Raw genomic sequence first — 18,808 nt, 5'->3', positions numbered from 1 at the left:
TTGGATCTTTCCTGCTTTCTCTTGTGGGCATTTAGTGCTATAAATTTCCCTCTACACACTGCTTTGAACGTGTCCCAGAGATTCTGGTATGTTGTGTCTTTGTTCTCGTTGGTTTCAAAGAACATCTTTATTTCTGCCTTCATTTCATTATGTACCCAATAGTCATTCAGGAGCAGGTTGTTCAGTTTCCAGGTAGTTGAGTGGTTTTGAGTGAGTTTCTTAATCCTGAGTTCTAGTTTGATTGCACTGTGGTCTGAGAGACAGTTTGTTATAATTTCTGTTCTTTTATATTTGCTGAGGAGAGCTTTACTATGTGGTCAATTTTGGAATAGGTGTGGTGTGGTGCTGAAAAAAATGTTTATTCCGTTGATTTGGGGTGGAGAGTTCTGTAGATGTCTATTAGGTCCACTTTGTGCAGAGCTGAGTTCAATTCCTGGATATCCTAGTTAACTTTCTGTTTCATTGATCTGTCTGATGTTGACAGTGGGGTGTTAAAATCTCCCATTATTATTGTGTGGGAGTTTAAGTCCCTTTGTAGGTCACTCAGGACTTGCTTTATGAGTCTGGGTGCTCTTGTCTTGGGTGCATATATATTTAGGATAGTTAGCTCTTCTTGTTGAATTGATCCCTTTACCATTATGTAATGGCCTTCTTTGTCTCTTTTGATCTTTGTTGGTTTAAAGTCTATTTTATCAGAGACTAGGATTGCAACCCCTGCCTTTGTTTTCCATTTGCCTGATAGCTCTTCCTCCATCCCTTTATTTTGAGTCTATGTGTGTCTCTGCACGTTAGATGGGTTTCCCGAATACAGCACACTGATTGGTCTTGACTCCTTATCCAGTTTGCCAGTCTGTGTCTTTTAATTGGAGCATTTAGCCCATTTACATTTAAAGTTAATATTGTTATGTGTGAATCTGATCCTGTCATTATGACGTTACTTGGTTATTTTGCTCGTTAGTTGATGCAATTTCTTCCTAGCCTCGATGGTCTTTACAATGTGGCATGTTTTTGCAGTGGCTGGTACCGGCTGTTCCTTTCCATGTTTAGTGCTTCCTTCAGGAGCTCTTTTAGGGCAGGCCTGGTGGTGACAAAATCACTCAGCATTTGCTTGTCTGTAAAGTATTTCATTTCTCCTTCACTTATGAAGCTTAGTTTGGCTGGATATGAAATTCTGGGTTGAAAATTCTTTTCTTTAAGAATGTTGAATATCGGCCCCTACTCTCTTCTGGCTTGTAGAGTTTCTGCCGAGAGATCAGCTGTTAGTCTGATGGGCTTCCCTTTGTGGGTAACCCGACCTTTCTCTCTGGCTGCCCTTAACATTTTTTCCTTCATTTCAACTTTGGTGAATCTGACAATTATGTGTCTTTGAGTTGCTCTTCTGGAGGAGTATCTTTGTGGCGTTCTCTGTATTTCCTGAATCTGAATGTTGGCTTGCCTTGCTAGATTGGGGAAGTTCTCCTGGATAATATCTTTTTTTTTTTTTTTTTTTTTGAGACGGAGTCTAGCTCTGTCACCCAGGCTGGAGTGCAGTGGCACGATCTCGGCTCGCTGCAAGCTCCGCCTCCCAGGTTCACGCCATTCTCCTGCCTCAGCCTCTCCGACTAGCTGGGACTACAGGCGCCCGCCACCACGCCCGGCTAATTTTTTGTATTTTTAGTAGAGACGGAGTTTCACCGTGGTCTCGATCTCCTGACCTCGTGATCCACCCGCCTCGGCCTCCCAAAGTGCTGGGATTACAAGCGTGAGCCACCGCGCCCGGCCCTCCTGGATAATATCTTGCAGAGTGTTTTCCAACTTGGTTCCATTCTCCCCGTCATTTTCAGGTATATGAATCAGACGTAGGTTTGGTCTTTTCACATAGTCCCAAATTTCTTGGAGGCTTTGTTTATTTCTTTTTATTCTTTTTTCTCTAAACTTCCCTTCTCGCTTCATTTCATTCATTTCATCTTCCATCACTGATACCCTTTCTTCCAGTTGATCGCATCAGCTACTGAGGCTTCTGCAACCTTCGAGTAGTTTTCGATACTTGGCTTTCAGCTCCATCAGCTCCTTTAAGCCCTTCTCTCCATTGGTTATTCGAGTTATCCATTTGTCTAATTTTTTTTCAAAGTTTTAAACTTCTTTGCTATTGTTTTGAACTTCCTCCTGTAGCTCGGAGTAGTTTGATCATCTGAAGCCTTCTTCTCTCAACTTGTCAAAGTCATTCTCCATCCAGCTTTGTTCCGTTGCTGGTGAGGAACTGCGTTCCTTTGGAGGAGGAGAGGTGCTCTGCTTTTTAGAGTTTCCAGTTTTTCTGCTCTGTTTTTTCCCCATCTTTGTGGTTTTATGTGCTTTTGGTCTTTGATGATGGTGATGTACAGATGGGTTTTTGGTGTGGATGTCCTTTCTGTTTGTTAGTTTTCCTTCTACCAGACAGGACCCTCAGCTGCAGGTCTGTTGGAGTTTGCTAGAGGTCTACTCCAGACCCTCTTTGGCTGGGTGTCAGCAGTGGTGGCTGCAGAACTGCGGATTTTCGTGAGACCACAAATTCAGCTGTCTGATGGTTCCTCAGGAAGTTTTGTCTCAGAGGAGTACCTGGCCGAGTGAGGTGTCAGTCTGTCCCTACTGGGGGGTGCCTTCCAGTTAGGCTGCTCGGGGGTCAGGGACCCACTTTAGGAGGCAGTCTGTCCATTCTCAGATCTCCAGCTGTGTGCTGGGAGACCACTACTCTCTTCAAAGCTGTCAATCAGACAGGGACATTTAAGTCTGCAGAGGTTCCTGCTGAATTTTTGTTTGTCTGTGCCCTGTCCCCAGAGGTGGAACCTACAGAGGCAGGCAGGCCTCCTTGAACTGTGGTGGGCTCCACCCAGTTCGAGCTTCCTGGCTGTTCTGTTTACCTAAGCAAGCCTTGGCAATGGTGGGGGCCCCTCCCCCAGCCTCGCTGCCGCCTTGCAGTTTGATCTCAGACTGCTGTGCTAGTAATCAGCGAGACTCCGTGGGCATAGGACTCTCTGAGCCAGGTGCAGGACACCATCTCCTGGTGTGCCGTTTTCCAGGCCCGTTGGAAAAGCGCAGTATTAGGGTGGGACTGACCCAATTTTCCAGGTGCCGTCTGTTATCCCTTTCTTTGACTAGGAAAGGAAACTCCCTGACCCTTTGCGGTTCCCGAGTGAGGCAATGCCTCGCCCTCCTTCGGCTCACGCACAGTGCGCTGCACCAACTGTCCTGCACCCACTGTTTGGCACTCCCTAGTGAGATGAACCTGGTACCTCAAACGGAAATGCAGAAATCATCCGTCTTCTGTGTCACTCAGGCTGGGAGCTGTAGACTGGAGCCGTTCCTATTCGGCCATCTTGGCTCCACCCTCTCTGAATTACATAAATTTACTATCGTTGAACCATTCTGCTGTTCTTGGGACAAATCTTTCATGGTCAGGATACAATGTTCTTCTAATACATTTCTGAATTTTATTAATTTTCCCAATGGTTTTGACATTTAATTCTTTGGACTATGATTTCATTTAAAGTTAAAAGAGGCTAGTCTCACAGAATGAACTGGAAAACTCTCAACCTCTATTTTTGATACCTCATACAGCAAGAGAATCATCTCTGAACATTTTGTAGAACTCACTTATAACACCATTGGTACTCTGATTTTTTTTTTTTTTAGTTACATAAAGTTCTTCCATTTTAATGCTTCAATTAAGCTGAATCTCATGAAACTGACAATATATAACTATTTCTGACCATCAAAGGCAACAATGTCATTTGGTTCAACCTAATACTCTTAACTATGGCAAAACTTCTATTTTCCTAGAAAATCCACCCTTTCACCTAATTTTTCTAATTTATTGGCATAACAGTATGCATAGTATTCACTTACAGTCCTTTAATCACCTTCATATTGAAATGAGTGTAATGTTTTAGTATCTATAAAAAGGTTTTCTTCAACTTCTGAAAAGAAATTATGGTATAAATAAAAGTTTCAGTAAAATTTCAAATTCCAAGCATCAATTCTTAGCCCCCTTTCTCAACTGTAATGTAGGCCAGAGGCTACTTTTAGGGATTATGTGAATACATATGCCAAAGTTCTATGAAAGTACACATACAGCATTTTTCTTGGGAGACAGCCCAACAGTTTTCTTAGATTCTCAAATGCCTTCATGTCCCAAGTAAGTTTGAAAGGCAGTTTTGAAATGATATTTAACACTGTACAAAGTACAACTGTAACAAAAATTTTATGAAATTAATGACAGAAAAAAGTCAATAGAATACCACTTAAGAGCACAGAGATTCCAATGCAAGTATATATTTATATTCCATTTTGTTCATGAAAGGATTAGAGAAAACATACCAAAAAAAAAAAAAAAAGAGGAATAAGGATTATCATTTATACTTCCATTCTCCTGGAAACTGTGTGGATAGGTACACTATTAGGTCCATTTTTCAGCCAAAAACCTAAAGACACGTGCCTATAAGGTTTCTAATGTTGACTTCACTAAAGATGAACAGGAGGACAATCAAATCAAGGAAAAGGGAAATGGAGACAACAGTGGAAGTGAAATGTGAGTAAAAGGGAAAGCAAACGAAAGAGGGACATAAAACAACTAGAAAAGGTAAATCTTTTCCAGAACTCAGAGTAAAAACAAAGGAAAAAATGAGAGAAATAATGATTAACCATGTAATGTATTACCTTTCAAAGACACCTGGAAAACAAAAGGAGGAAGGTACTAAAACAACATGGAAGGATCAGGAAATTAAAAAGCAAGGAAAAATACTATAAGAAAAATGACTGAAATAAAATCAAGAACATATTTCTAACAAAAAATCAAACATAAATTTTTATTCTGAAAACAATATTGTAAGTTTCTCTGGAGCATAATGAAAAAGCAAAGGAGAAAACCAACCTGCTGTACAAATTCCAAAGGCACTGGTGTGGCTTGTGTAAATGTTTCTAGATGAATGCCATGAACAGGATCTTCAACCACCAAACAACCAATGTCAAACCATCTGCAACAGAATTACGAGTTTCAAATGGTTTATATGCCAAATAAAAATCATGAACAGACAAAAAGAAAAACAAGTACTATTATTGAGATAGAACAGATTTCAAAAAGGAACTTACCAATTTGCAAAAGGACAATTCATAAAAACAACAGACAGGCTGGGCGCAGTGGCTCAAGCTTGTAATCCCAGCACTTTGGGAGGCCGAGGCGGGTGGATCACGAGGTCAGGAGATCGAGACCATGGTGAAACCCTGTCTCTACTAAAAATACAAAAAATTAGCTGGGCGTGGTGGCGGGCGCCTGTAGTCCCAGCTCCTCGGAGAGGCTGAGGCAGGACAATGGCATGAACCCGTGAGGCGGAGCTTGCAGTGAGCCGAGATCGCGCCACTGTACTCCAGCCTGGGTGGCAGAGCGAGACTCCGTCTCAAAAAAAAAAAAAGAAAACAAAAAAACAACAAATAGATAAAATTACTCTATTAATTCTAAGAGGAAAAAATAGACAATAACCACAAACAAAAAATAATTTAAAAATACTTATCATGGAAAGCTTCCTTTCCATGGGAAGGGAGAATAATGAAAGTAAGGGTACTCAAATATGCAACAGGTAAATTTACATACATTGAATATGCAAACAGCTTATAATAAGTAATATTTTTCAATTGTCACTTGCTAAAATATGGGAAATTTTATAATACAAACTCTATCATGAATATGTACTCAACTAAGTTACTAACGAATTAAAATATAAGCTCACTCAGAGGAAATAATAATAAATACTCTCTTCATTAATAATAAATCCTTCTAATCACAATTTCTGAATTATTCACAATGAGTCAGTCTTTGAAAACAGCCTCATGAAATCCAGGAAACTTCTCTTCATTTAAAGAGACTTATATATTATACAAAATGATATATTTTAAAAATGACTTAAAAGTGAAAACAACCCAAATTTTAGCTAACCCAAATCATGAAACAACCAGATACCCTCAAAACATGAATTTAAACAATAAAAGGATATGAAGCAGGAAAATGTTTAATGCCTATTTTTTAATGTAAATCTAATAAAATGCAATGAAATATAAAATGGATTAGGAGACTTATTTACACATTCAAAAAAAACAACAAAGTAAAATATACAGTAACATAAGTAACTTTGCTGAATACTGAAATGGCACTTTATAATGTCTACAGTGTTCATATCCTAAAACTGTTTAAAATTAAAAACATTAAATAATGACATTTATTTTATTTGGTAGACTAATAGATATTTTGTATTTTACTACAACAACTTTCTCAATCAAGATAATGTATTTGTGAAGCCTCCATAAAGTCAAGCTTAGCTAAATTTTATTTTGCTTTATTTTGCATAATTTGCAGACAATAATGTCTATGGTGAATAACATACTAACCAAGCTTTCAGGTGTGGACATCCTAAAAAGTGTTACTGAAGGTATGAGGAGAGTTTTTTCTATGATGCCAGTGAATATACCTTAGAACACTGACCTAGCCTTGACTCAGCTCAGACTGTGACTGAAGTACACTACATTACCCTCCCCTTCCTCACACCCCTACAATTGTGTTTATTATTATAGAGGAAAGGATGAACCTTCTCGAGATCACTTAAAGACTCTAGAGTTTTGTTTTCTAAACAATGGTTTTCAAAGATTACTATGCATTCAGAGAGACAGCACCATATATTCAAACCAAAAGGAAAAAGGAGACTAACACAGACCACAAGTGACCCTGATATTGGAATCAGTAGATGAGGATTTAAAAGTAACTATGGTTCATATATTCAAGAAAAAAGAGGTAAAGATAGTTCAACTACATTTAAAGATATAGGCATTCAAGAGATACACTGAACCTATATTTTAAAAGGTAAGAACTCTATTTAAGAGTTTAACAACAGGCTGGACACAGCAGAAGGCAGGATTAGTGAACCTGAACACAGGTGAATAGAAAATGTCAAAACTAAAGAACAGAGAGGAAAAAAAGAGTGGGGGAAAAAACCTGACAATGTGAGACACTGTCAAAGGTGAATGGGCATGTAATTAAGGTCCTACAAAGAGAAGGGAGAGAAATGGGCCAGAAGCAAGTTTTGAGGACATAATTGTAAAGAATTTCCGAAACTGAAGATACTAATCCACAGAATCAAGAAGCTCAGCGAATCCACAAAAAATAATTATGAGAGCAAGCAAGCAAATACATATAATCATACCATACTAAAACTGCAAAAAATAAAACGACAGAGAAAATCCTAAAAGCAGCCAGAGAAAACAACATATTATCTTCACAGGGACAATATACAAGAAGATGGAGAGATGGCTTTTCAACAGAAATGACGGAAGCCAGAAAACAGTACCATGACCTTTCTAAAGTGCTGAAAGAAAAGAAACTGCCAACGCAGACACAGACTTCTACATCCAGCAAAACTAAAGGTGAATTAAAGCACTTTCAGATAAACAAAAGCTGAAAGAATTGGTAGTGAGCAGATCTGAACTATAATGTATCATCAAAGGAAGTACTTTAGGCTTCCTTTCGAAGAAAAATGACCCCAGACAGAAAAACAGAAATGCAAGAAAGAATTCAGAGAAAAAACAAATACTGACTGCAAAGAACATTACTAGTTCTGTCTTAAGAGCTTAAAATATATGCAGAATTAAAATAATGATACTGCAAAAGGTGAAAAGGGAGTGAATAGTATTAAAAGTAGTACTAGTATTATCACAAGTTATAATTTGTATTATAATATATCAAAAAGGTATATTGTAATTTGTAATGTTAATTATTAAATCAACAGTAACAGGTTAATAGAAAAAATGACACATCAATCACTGGATGGTTTCTCAGTGCTTACATAGAAAGTTGAAACTTATCAACCTAGAATTCAGAGCTCTTCACAATTTGTCCCCATGTCACCTCTTGATTTCCCATCCAACAAACCTTCGGCCAAGTTAGTATCATCACTGACCCCAGAATACATTTCAATTACCTTCAAACTTTTTCTCCACCCAAAACATCCTACCTCCTTTGTTCCATCTGGCCAAGTTTCACCTCTTCTTCAAAATCCAGTTCAAGCCCTAATTATTCATGAATTTCACCTGACACTATCTCCACAGCGTTACCTCCACTGAAATTTTATATATTTCCTGTCTGCAAAAAATTATGTTTCCTTTTATACAATTACTTAAAACTGCTCATCTGTGTACTACATGTATCTTCTCTCCCACTGGCCTATAATATGCCTCAAAGTTGGAGGATATATTTTGCATATTACAAGCCACAAAATGCTATGCCCATTGTTATTCAACACTGAACAAATAAAAAAAACAAAACCACAATGCAATTACAAAAGAAGGTATTACAAAGGGAAGTTATTTTAATATAAATCAATTAAGCAAATTAAAAATTTTTCCCATAAAAAGCCACCTGAAAAACAATGATAAATTATGCTGTCTGGAGGTTTTTCTAAACTATTATGAGTACAGGAGAGATAGTGCTCACTAGAAACTCAAACCTAGAGAATGCCATCAGGCCTTCTTGCCCATACATTCCACTTTGAATAACTATGTGAATAATTGTGTTTGCTACTCATGGTCAATTATATCCACACCAAATCTATCATCTTATACTTAGTGCCATTTTATTAATTATTAGCATGATCTCAGAAAGCAGGCATGACCATCTCCATTTTATAATTAAAAAAGAGACACAAGGATAGAAATGCCAGCTAAGCCATGCAGGACACACAGCTAGTTAAGTGATGTAGCCAGCATCAAAATATACTTTTCTCTCTGGTTATAAAACAGGAGACACTTTTTGCTAAGTATTCAGTGCCAACTCCCAGACCCAATTAGATTTTGCTTCCAAGAGAAACATAATACACTTCTTACTTGTCAGGCAGCAATTCTGCAATGAAGTTTTCTACTGACACAGCTGTCTGTTTTTCATGGATCACCCCGGTTCGACGCAAGCTATCTATCCGTTCCTGAGCACCCTAAACAACAATGGCAGAGATTAGAAACCATTTCAAATTATTAAATACTAAATATACTAATTTATGATTACACAAGTAATACATGCATACATTTATACACAAACACATATATATACTCACTGTAAACGTTCAAACAATACAAAAATGTAGAGTAAAAAATGACAAATACAATTACATTTCCTTAGTATCAACAGTTTGGGGTACGCCTTCCAAATTATTCCATATGCATTATGATGTTGGTTGCTATTGTGGATTATTTTTATATTACATTTTCTCATTGATTGTTACTATTAAATAATTTAAGAAAACTGTATTTTTTAAAGTTGATCTGGCAAGAGACCATCTTACTACATACAAAGTTTTTATCAGTTCTGGCAGTTTTGCAGTTAATTCTCGCTTGAATTTTTCAGGTAGGCAATCATATCAATAATAAATACGTTTTTCTCTTTCTTCTGATTCCTTTTAAATATACATGCACCAAAATGACCAGTTAACTTAAAATAAAAAGCTGCAAATGTATACATTACACCACAGCTTATTCAACAAAATAATTACCATTAAAGACATGAACTGATTATATGTAATAGAAAACTAAAAGCTGGATTACTGAGGGAAAAGGTTTCTGTTTATTGCTTTTATCTGAATCCCTTCATAAAAGGTGACCATGAACAATGTGATGAACATGTGTTAAGATAAAAAGTCTGAACAAAAGTAGCCATGGATAATTTTTATATGGACAGCAGAGGTAAACAGAGAATATCAGATTAAATGGTCAATTCTTATGCAAATGAAAATTAAGAAGGCTAGGACGCATCTCGAGAAAACTATTTCAGAGACAACTGAAATAAAAAGGAAAAAGTGACAACTGTATGAGAACGTGTAAGACAATTTAAGATACTAGCTTGTAAAGATGATGATAGGATTTAAAGTACAATAAAACCAAGATTGTATATTTTTGCTCACTCTTCTATCTCTAGTTTCCAGCACAGTGCCTAACTTAATAGGTGTTCAATAAGAACTTACCACATAAAAAACTGAACAAAGAAAAAAATAAATGCTCTGAAGGCCTATGTGGTCAATGTTAAGAATACAAATAGTGTAAATATGGCATCACCAAATCTAGTAACACTTAAAGAGGCAGCTGTTGATTTTGAAAGCAATGTTAACAGATAAGATGAACTTAATTATTTATATCGGATGTTACAAATTTGCCTAATTCACTCCTCCCAGGAGGCAGTTATGGCTAAAGTTTGATCTTAAAAAAGCTTAAGTAAACGTTAATTCCGTAAAAACTATTAAGGGATTAGATGTATAGAGATTCATCCCCTAACTCTTTGAAGGTGATATCTCAGCTATGCACTACAACAAAATATTCCTAGATTTTATGCTTCCAGGGAACAGAGACTAAGTTTGTTCATTTTTCACTATCCTACAGCACAGAGCTTTATACTTCATAGGATTCACAAAATGTTTAATTAAAATTAATTAGTTCCTGCAAGAAATAGGAAAATAAGCTTGGTAGACAAGTTTCTTTTTTGTTTATAAAATCCATAAGAAAATGAAAACGGGGTTATATCTGGCCTTTCTTTTTCCTCTGACAACTACATTAATTAAATGTGGCCTCTTTTGGAGTTACAAATACAGACATTTTAATATTAGTCCCTACCAATGTTTTGAGAATAAGATTTTGTTTTTTAGCAATATAAGAGATCAAGAATTAGGTAGTTTAGACACCATATTAAAATAATCATTTCAGAACTGAGGAACAATACTGTACTCTAAGAGCTTATACTAAGCAACTTGGTTCAGTGAACAGTTAAAATTTTATATTTTCATAAATGCTTATAGATATTATATTTGTTGAATATAAAACTATATAAAACAGTAGTCATAACTACAACTGGCTTTTCAATAAAGTTAATACCTGGCATAAAAGTTCTAGAAGCTTCCTAACTTTAATTTTGGCTGAACAGATTTACTTCCTTAAGTAATTTCCTATTTTTAAAAGGCAACGTTAGTTCAGAAAACCCATTTACTTCAAATAAAATCTGATTGGGGAGAACAAAAACAGGTTAACATTTTACACTCTAAGATTCTACATTATTTTTCTTCTCATTAAGCTCCCTCTACTGTTTCTGAAAAAAAATAAAAAGCTGACAAATTTACAAATCACTTTCTTATATATTAGTTTCCATGAATTTTAGTTTTGAGCTTGTACTGAAAATTGTGGAAAAAATTCATATGTGTAAATTTGAAGGATAAAAATCAGCAGCAAAAATAATCTGTCAAATGCTATTATAAAAAGATAAATGCAACTACAATAATTTCCATCAAATAAGGTTACCAACTTCCATATCACATTTATACAATGCTTCACAATTTACAGAAAACCCTTGTTTTAGTCTCTAATTTCAGTGAAATATACTCACCATTTTGTCTAATAATCTATTTCTACTCAGGATTTTCTTCAGTTTACTCTCTGCAACTAAATCTTGAAAAGTCTTCCTTCTCAGACCTATAAACTCTTTCCAACTTGCAAAACCTCTTGGGAAATCTTCAAATACATTCTCAATCTAAGTATGTGACTTGTTCTAGTCTTTCAAGTAAAAATCGCCCGTATGAATGCTTACGGTTTATCTTATATATATATAACTAGTTTAATGTACAATTATTATGTATACATACTTATTTTACCCATTTACTGTATTTTTTTTTCCTTTCTAGATTAAATTCAAACCCTACAGCCGTCAGTTAGCTTTGCTAAATTTTATGAAGTCCAAACACCTACCACCGAAGAAACTCTTATTGGCAACGTACTCTGGGGCTCAAATTCAAGAGAAACCTACTAGAGAGAAGAAGCATTTCAAAGTGCATGTGCTTTTGGCAGCTCTGCTCTGTGTGTAAGGACAGACCACTGTAAAAAGTGAAAAGGCAGACAACATGTAGTTTAATTCATATTATATATAATGCATTACATTTAGATACGGTATAACTACTGCCTAATAGCCCCTAATATACAAAAGTGGTTTTGTGGTATGTGAGTATGCATATGTGTAAAAGAAAAGGGCTTCATATTCTATTTAAATAAAGTACTAAATACAATTCAAAGAACACCTCAAACTTATGTAGCACTACCTAGTAAAATTAAAATTAATCTAGTGTCAGTGTGGGTTTGTGTTTAGTGACTAATTATAATTAATGCAACAGACTTTTTCCCCAATGAAATATGCTATGTCAATTACCTCATTCTAATGCTTTACACACATCAAATGAATGCAGGTAAAGGGTCTATGTGCCTGGCTCAGGGGATGTTATCAATAAATGCAGGCTATTATAAGCTCCTTTAAATAAAATAACAGAATGTCATAATGAAAATGCGTTTCTCCTTAAACATAAATACAGTTGATCCTGTTATTTCTGTGGATTCCACATAATTGTGAATTTGACTACACATCAAATTTATTTATAATCTCAAAATTGGACATGCACAGAGCTATGAGAAATTTGAGTTGCCTGATGCATACACTCCTAGCTGAGGTTGAACAAGGCAGTGCCCTGTCTTCTTTCAGCTGACGTAATGTAAACAGGTATCCTTTTTGGGGTCTATTTAGCACCTCTTTTTTGCATCTTTGTGTTTGTTGATGTTAACTGCTGTTTTCAAATGGCCCCCAAGTGTAGTGCTGGAGCGCTGTCGTGTTCCTAAGCACAAGAAGACTATGATGTGCCTTACTGAGAAAACGAGTGTGTTAAATAAGCTGCATTCAAGTATGAGTTATACTACTGTTGACTGTGAGAGTTCAATATTAATGAATCAAAAATATGTGCATGTATGTGTATAAAAATGTATTTAAACAGAAACAGGCATAAAACAAAGTTATGTATTGACAGGTTGGCAAAAATGTGACCAGAGGCCCACAGGAACCTAACCATCATATCTCCCCTGGGAGCAATGGCTCAGTATTCACGAATTCAGTCTGTAGCAACCTTATATAACATAATTATGTTGAAAAACAAGAATGGTCTGTCTTACAAATAAGATTTCTTGATGGATTAGAAGTGGATAATGAGAGAAGTCAGGGCTGACTCCAAGGTTTCTTGCCTGAGAAAACGGAAGGATAGAACTACCATCAATTAAGGTGAAGAAGGCTAGAGGGAGCAAGTGTGGAGGAAAAAAGTTTAGTTCTAGACATACTAAGTTTGAGATATTCAAGTAAACTTGTCAAAAAGGCAACTTATATCTAAATCAAGAGTCTACAGGAAGGTCTCAGGTGGAGATATAAATTTGGAACTGTCAGCACAGACACGGTATTTAAAGCCATGGGATAGTCTGAGAGTGAATTGACAAGGAGAAGGTGACCATCAGAAGACTAGAGAGAAGAGGAGGAATCAGCAAAGGAAGTACAGAAGGAGCGAGCAATAAATGAAGGAGGGAAAAACTAAAATGTGGTATCCTGGAAGTCAAGTGAAAAAAGCATTAAAAAGAAGTACATGATCAACTGTCTCAAAAGCCTCTGATAAGTCAAATAAGATGGAGACCATTAGCATGAGCCTGAAAGCACTATCAGTAGAGTGCTGGACATGAAAGCCTAACTGAGGTAGACTTCACTGAATGTGAAAAGCATACGCGAAAAGTGCTGGCAACTCTTTGGAGTTTAGCTGCAAAAGGAAGCAAAATAGGTCATTAAGTTATAGAGGAAGGGAGGTCAAAGAATTTGCTGGAGTTTCCTTTGGTTTTCTCTTTTTTTTTCAAGGTGAGAAAGATGTTTGTATGCCAATGAACTGTTAATTTGTTCTTGCATGACTGTATGCTGGTAACAACACAAAGAGAGGAAAATAAAGTATGAAAGAGAGGACGGAATTCCTGGAACTTACACATTTTTAAGCATTATCAATAGGGATAATAAAAAGCTTATGGGATTCAAGGGATATTATCATCTCAGTAATTGATTTGAATGTTAATGCTAGATTAAGAAGATCTCTTTTAGGACTAACTATTCTTTCTGTGCTCTCTCAATGTTTTTTTCCTTCCCACAATAATCAAAACCTATCTTAAATTTCTTTAAATTAAAACTCCACTATATCTTCATTAATACGATAGGGCTATCTACTAAAAGCAAAGTTCATTGTGATTTCAGTATGTAAAAGCTTATTAGCTCCATAGGGACAACAGATTATCAGAATTGTGAAAAAATTAAATGCCAGCTTCCATGTCCTGAAAATGGTGTTCTGTTACTCACTTTTAATCCAGCTGCATAGCCCACTGGCTGTGGGGCAATATTGGACTGTCCAGCTTCCCCTACAACCACAGCTAAGCCAAAGACCTCCTGGAAGGCATCTCGGATAGCAGCAACTTTTACTTCTTTATTTGAGGTCACTACAATATCCAATTCACCTCCAGATTCTAAAAAGACCAGAGGAAAATTTAAATTTCAAATTAAAATAATGAAATTCTCATAATTACTACCATACCAGGTGCTAACATCTAATTTACATAATTATTACCAGTTTCATAAAACCATGCAAGATATAGATCATTATCTTTTTTACATGCTTGAGAAACTGAGGCCAACAAAGTTTTGCCCAAGGTAACATATCTAATTAGCACTAATGTCAGGACTCAAAACTGACATTACATATCACAAGCCAGAAATTACATATCTGGCTTGTGAAGTGTAAGTTACATATTTAGTATACTCTACGGGAAATTAAATTAAAGACTTACTGATATAGTAAGTGATTTGTCAATGAGTTGCGGAGAAGTTATGTACTAAACAAGCACTACCATGAAATATACTTTTTAACCTAGAAAATAGTTTAAATATGGGGTCATCAAGCTTTTTATTAAATATCTCCACAATGTTCTGAGCATATGCCACAAATAGATATTTATCAATTATACATGTACTACTGCTCTAATATAAATATACAAGCATATATGAAGTTGAAATAACATAAAACTTGAAATTTAAAATATTAAGAATAATATGAAATAAAAATTTTCAAATATTTTTAATTTTTCAATTACTTAAAAAACCTAAGTATTACTATTTCTAGACACAACAATTTGACCAAATGTTTCATTATTTTTAAAAATCCTAACCTAACATTTCTGTGATATAATGAATTCAAAGCCCTGGTTCTAAACACAGCACATTTTGATATTTGGCATTAATAGTTATCACTGGCAAAAGAGATTTTTCATGAAAATTGTTTATAAAGTAAAACATTTTGCCCTAGAAACAAGGTTGTTTTTCCCTAATAAATATGTGGAACAGTGAAAGATATTTTCAAATATTTGGGTTTTAAAAATAATGGATCCCTTTTTCCTGACTGACATAATGTCTCACAGATCACATCTGTACTGGATACTTCAGAAGTTACTAGAACATAGAAGAATATACTTTTTTTCACTTTTTTCCTCCACACGGGACACATCTCTTGATCTTAGCTAAGTACTGCTCCATTAAGCTTCAGCTCAAAATGGCTTTTCAGCTTGTGATGAGTAGTCCTGCCATTTCTAATACTTTTTGAGTTTCTTGATACATACGAAATTGTTACATCAAATGATTTCTAGAATATTTGTGTAAAAATACCTTAAGATGGCCGGGCGCGGTGGTTCATGCCTGTAATCCCAGCACTTTGGGAGGCCGAGGTGGGAGGATCACAAAGTCAAGAGATCGAGATCATCCTGGCCAACATGGTGAAACCCCGTCTCCACTACAAATACAAAAATTAGCTGGCCACGGTGGCGTGCACCTGTAGTTCCAGCTACTCGAGAGGCTGAGGCAGGAGAATCGCTTGAACCCAGGAGGCAGAGGTTGCAGTCAGCCGAGATTGCGCCACTGCACTCTAGCCTGGTGATGGAGTGACACTCCATCTCAAAAAAAAAAAAAAAACCTTAAGATTTACTTTGAGTTGTTTTGTTAGATCAGAATGGTGATGCTATGCTGTTAATAAAGATGTCAGCTTTCTTGAATTAAATTTTATTACTTTTTAAAGTTGATTAAGTTATGACATTTGCTAATGATGGAAATTTCATTTCTGTACCTTTCTTTTTTCCCCTTTGGTGTTACATATTTTTCTTGATGTCACGAAGACTAGTGGCTTGAGAAACTTCCTTGGGTATGAGCTCTGCCTTTATCATTTACTAGCTTCTTTACCTTGTGGAAGTCACTGAGCTTGTTTCTTTGTAGAAAAATGCCTGCCATCCAGCCTGGCCAACATGGAGAACACCCGTCTCTACCAAAAATTAGCTGGGCGTGGTGGCACACGGCTGTAGTCCCAGCTACTCAGAAGACTGAGACATGAGAATAACTTGAACCTACGAGACAGAGGTTGTAGTGAGCTGAGATCATGCCACTGCACTCCAGTCTGAGTGACAGAGTGAGACTCTGTCTCAAAAAAAAAAAAAAAGAAGAAAAAGAAAAACACCTGGCACCTCATAGGGTTTGCTCTAAGGATTAAATAAGGTAATTGCTTTCACAGTCTAACATAGTACAGCCATGAAAACAGCAAAAGCTCCAAAAATATTAATTCCTTTTTTTCCTTCATTCCAAATATGTACTTGCAAAGAAAAGAACATATATGGCAGAGTCCAATTTTGAATTCTTTGGACAGTTACAAACACAAAGAACAACTGAGTTGATTTAATGCTTGATTCAATTTTCTACTACAAGTGGCTAAGTGTAAAAAAATTGAGCATGAGTTCAATACAGCTCTACCAAGTTGTGTGATCTAGGGTGATAACTTACATCCCTACAAACCTAGGTTCCTCATCCAAAACTTGAGGAAAATACCTACCTTGCAGAGCTCTTATGAGAAAGTGCCTAGCAGAAGCATTCAATAAAGACACTTAACAATTGCTAGGCCTTCTCTTTTGATATTTACTGGACAGTAAACTACCAACATAGTCAAGACTTGTGAAAGCTATTGGCTTTTTATTGCCACTGAAATCTCTGTTCAGGTACCTGCTGCACAATTTTGACTTAAAAGTTATCTTTTACAGAATTACTAATAATTGGTCACTGAGCCTTGTAAGTGATATTTTTTCACATATTGGATATGTACATAAAAATTAAATAGCAGACAGTATCTATCAACTGTCTGGAAGATTCTGGATGATTAGTGTTCAGAGGTGGTTAAAAATAGCTTTCCCAATATACCCAGTCATTAGATATTATTAACTAGATTTGCTTCCTCCAAAAATATTATCCCTCAATTACACACAAATATATTTAATTAAAATAGATAACAGGAGAAATGAAAAAAAAAAAGTATGAAACAAACATCACTTCAAATGTCAGTAGTGAATAAAGTAAAATTCATATAAAGCAATGCTAACCTATATTTAAAATTAAAATCAGCAAGTATACCAATAATTCATGGTTTTTACTCCTTCTAGGATTATTCTGTGGGATTTTCAAAATTTATTTAATGATGACTTTTAAAAAAAGATGAATTAGTAACACCAAAAAATAAGACTGACAAATTAATGCAAGAATATAATAGGAATTTCCACTGATAACACAATCAGTGGAAACAAACAGAGAATTACAAATAGTGGCTGACATGGACATACACTTTAAAAAAAAATGGCAGATACTGGTCTAACTTATGTACATACTGATATAGGGAGCCATGCCAGGGTCCAGCGTTGTAATCATGCTTTCTACTGAATGTTTTGTCTTATCAAGCACAGACTTCACCATAGGATTCCCAGCCACACCCTGCATAAAACAAATCAATATATAAGTATCCACTCTAAGGAACACCATGATCTTCATGATTGTGAAGAAAACTTTTTTTAAAAGTTTCCAATGCTTCCTAAACCAGTACTTTTGTAAGATATGTAAGGTCATGACAATATCAAATTGCTATTAAGTTTCTAAATTATACTCTCAATTTTTCTTCCTGACTCCTAACAGTGTGTAGACCAGCAGCAATCTACAGACTACGCTTTGAGTAGCATGGGTATGGAAAGGATGCCATACCATATATACATATATATGTGTGTGTATATACATCTATTTATTATGTATATATAATTTCACTTCTCCTTATTTATATAAAAGATTGGGCAAAACTTGTCCCTTAGGGTCCCAAATAAAGGTCCCAATCAGGTGTCTACAAGTCCATACTTGTTCCCTAATTAAAAAAAATAAAGAGTAAAAACACCTCTCGTCTAGGGGCAGAACAGTTACTTATTACCTTAACGTACAACATTTTGCTATCTTCTACTGGTTTCTTCTTTTGCCTACTTCTTGTTTCTTGTTTTGTACATTCCCAAACTCTCCATTTATAGTCAGATCTATTCCTCTGGATTCTTAGAGCCGTTACTACTAGAAGGAACCAAGTCTTGAGTATTCCTTCTTGTGCGATACTTCACAAAGGGTAAAAGACACTCCAGGGAGCAGTGCCTCCTGAGATGGCATCTGACTAACCCGCCATGATTCCCCGTCTTCCAATCTGCCATTAAACTAAGGTGACTCAGGAAAAGATGAGTTCATAAAATTGAAATTTAAGACTGCCAACCAACCATATGCTGAAACATCATGACTTACTACTATTTACAAGACCTATAGAGTTGAACTGGGTATTACAACTCATGACAAACACACTGACACATGCTCTTAACGAGGGACAAAATGTTGTAGTCTGTATGCAAAAAAAACTTTTCTAAAGTACAGACAGGTATTAAAAAATAAACAAGCTTAGAAAAATGCCACATTCCTGAAACATGAAGCTCAAATACTACAAATCAGCCAACCATCTACCAATTTTAAATCTTTAATATAATAATATAATTATAATAATAAAATTGCAAACAA

At 35.8% G+C, this 18,808-nt stretch overlaps 1 protein-coding gene across 4 annotated transcripts in view; it reads right to left on the bottom strand.

Annotated features, from left to right (window-relative positions):
* Nucleotides 1-18,808, bottom strand: part of PRRC1 (proline rich coiled-coil 1) — a 39,073-nt gene that overhangs the window by 8,672 nt on the left and 11,593 nt on the right. For all 4 annotated transcript variants that reach the window (XM_063612987.1, XM_063612988.1, XM_055299185.2 and 1 more), the window contains exons 5-8: nt 17,605-17,707; nt 14,219-14,382; nt 8,878-8,981; nt 4,886-4,988 (exon numbers count right to left, since the gene is read on the bottom strand). In XM_063612987.1, the coding sequence (XP_063469057.1) occupies nt 4,886-4,988; nt 8,878-8,981; nt 14,219-14,382; nt 17,605-17,707 (474 nt within the window). The remainder of the gene's footprint in view (nt 1-4,885; nt 4,989-8,877; nt 8,982-14,218; nt 14,383-17,604; nt 17,708-18,808) is intronic.

The sequence above is a fragment of the Symphalangus syndactylus genome, chromosome 11 (genome assembly GCF_028878055.3).
Source record: "Symphalangus syndactylus isolate Jambi chromosome 11, NHGRI_mSymSyn1-v2.1_pri, whole genome shotgun sequence".
NCBI classification, from domain to species: Eukaryota; Metazoa; Chordata; class Mammalia; order Primates; family Hylobatidae; genus Symphalangus; species Symphalangus syndactylus.
The sequence above is the reverse complement of the archived record's forward strand: the minus strand, read 5'-3'. Positions and strand labels throughout refer to the sequence as shown.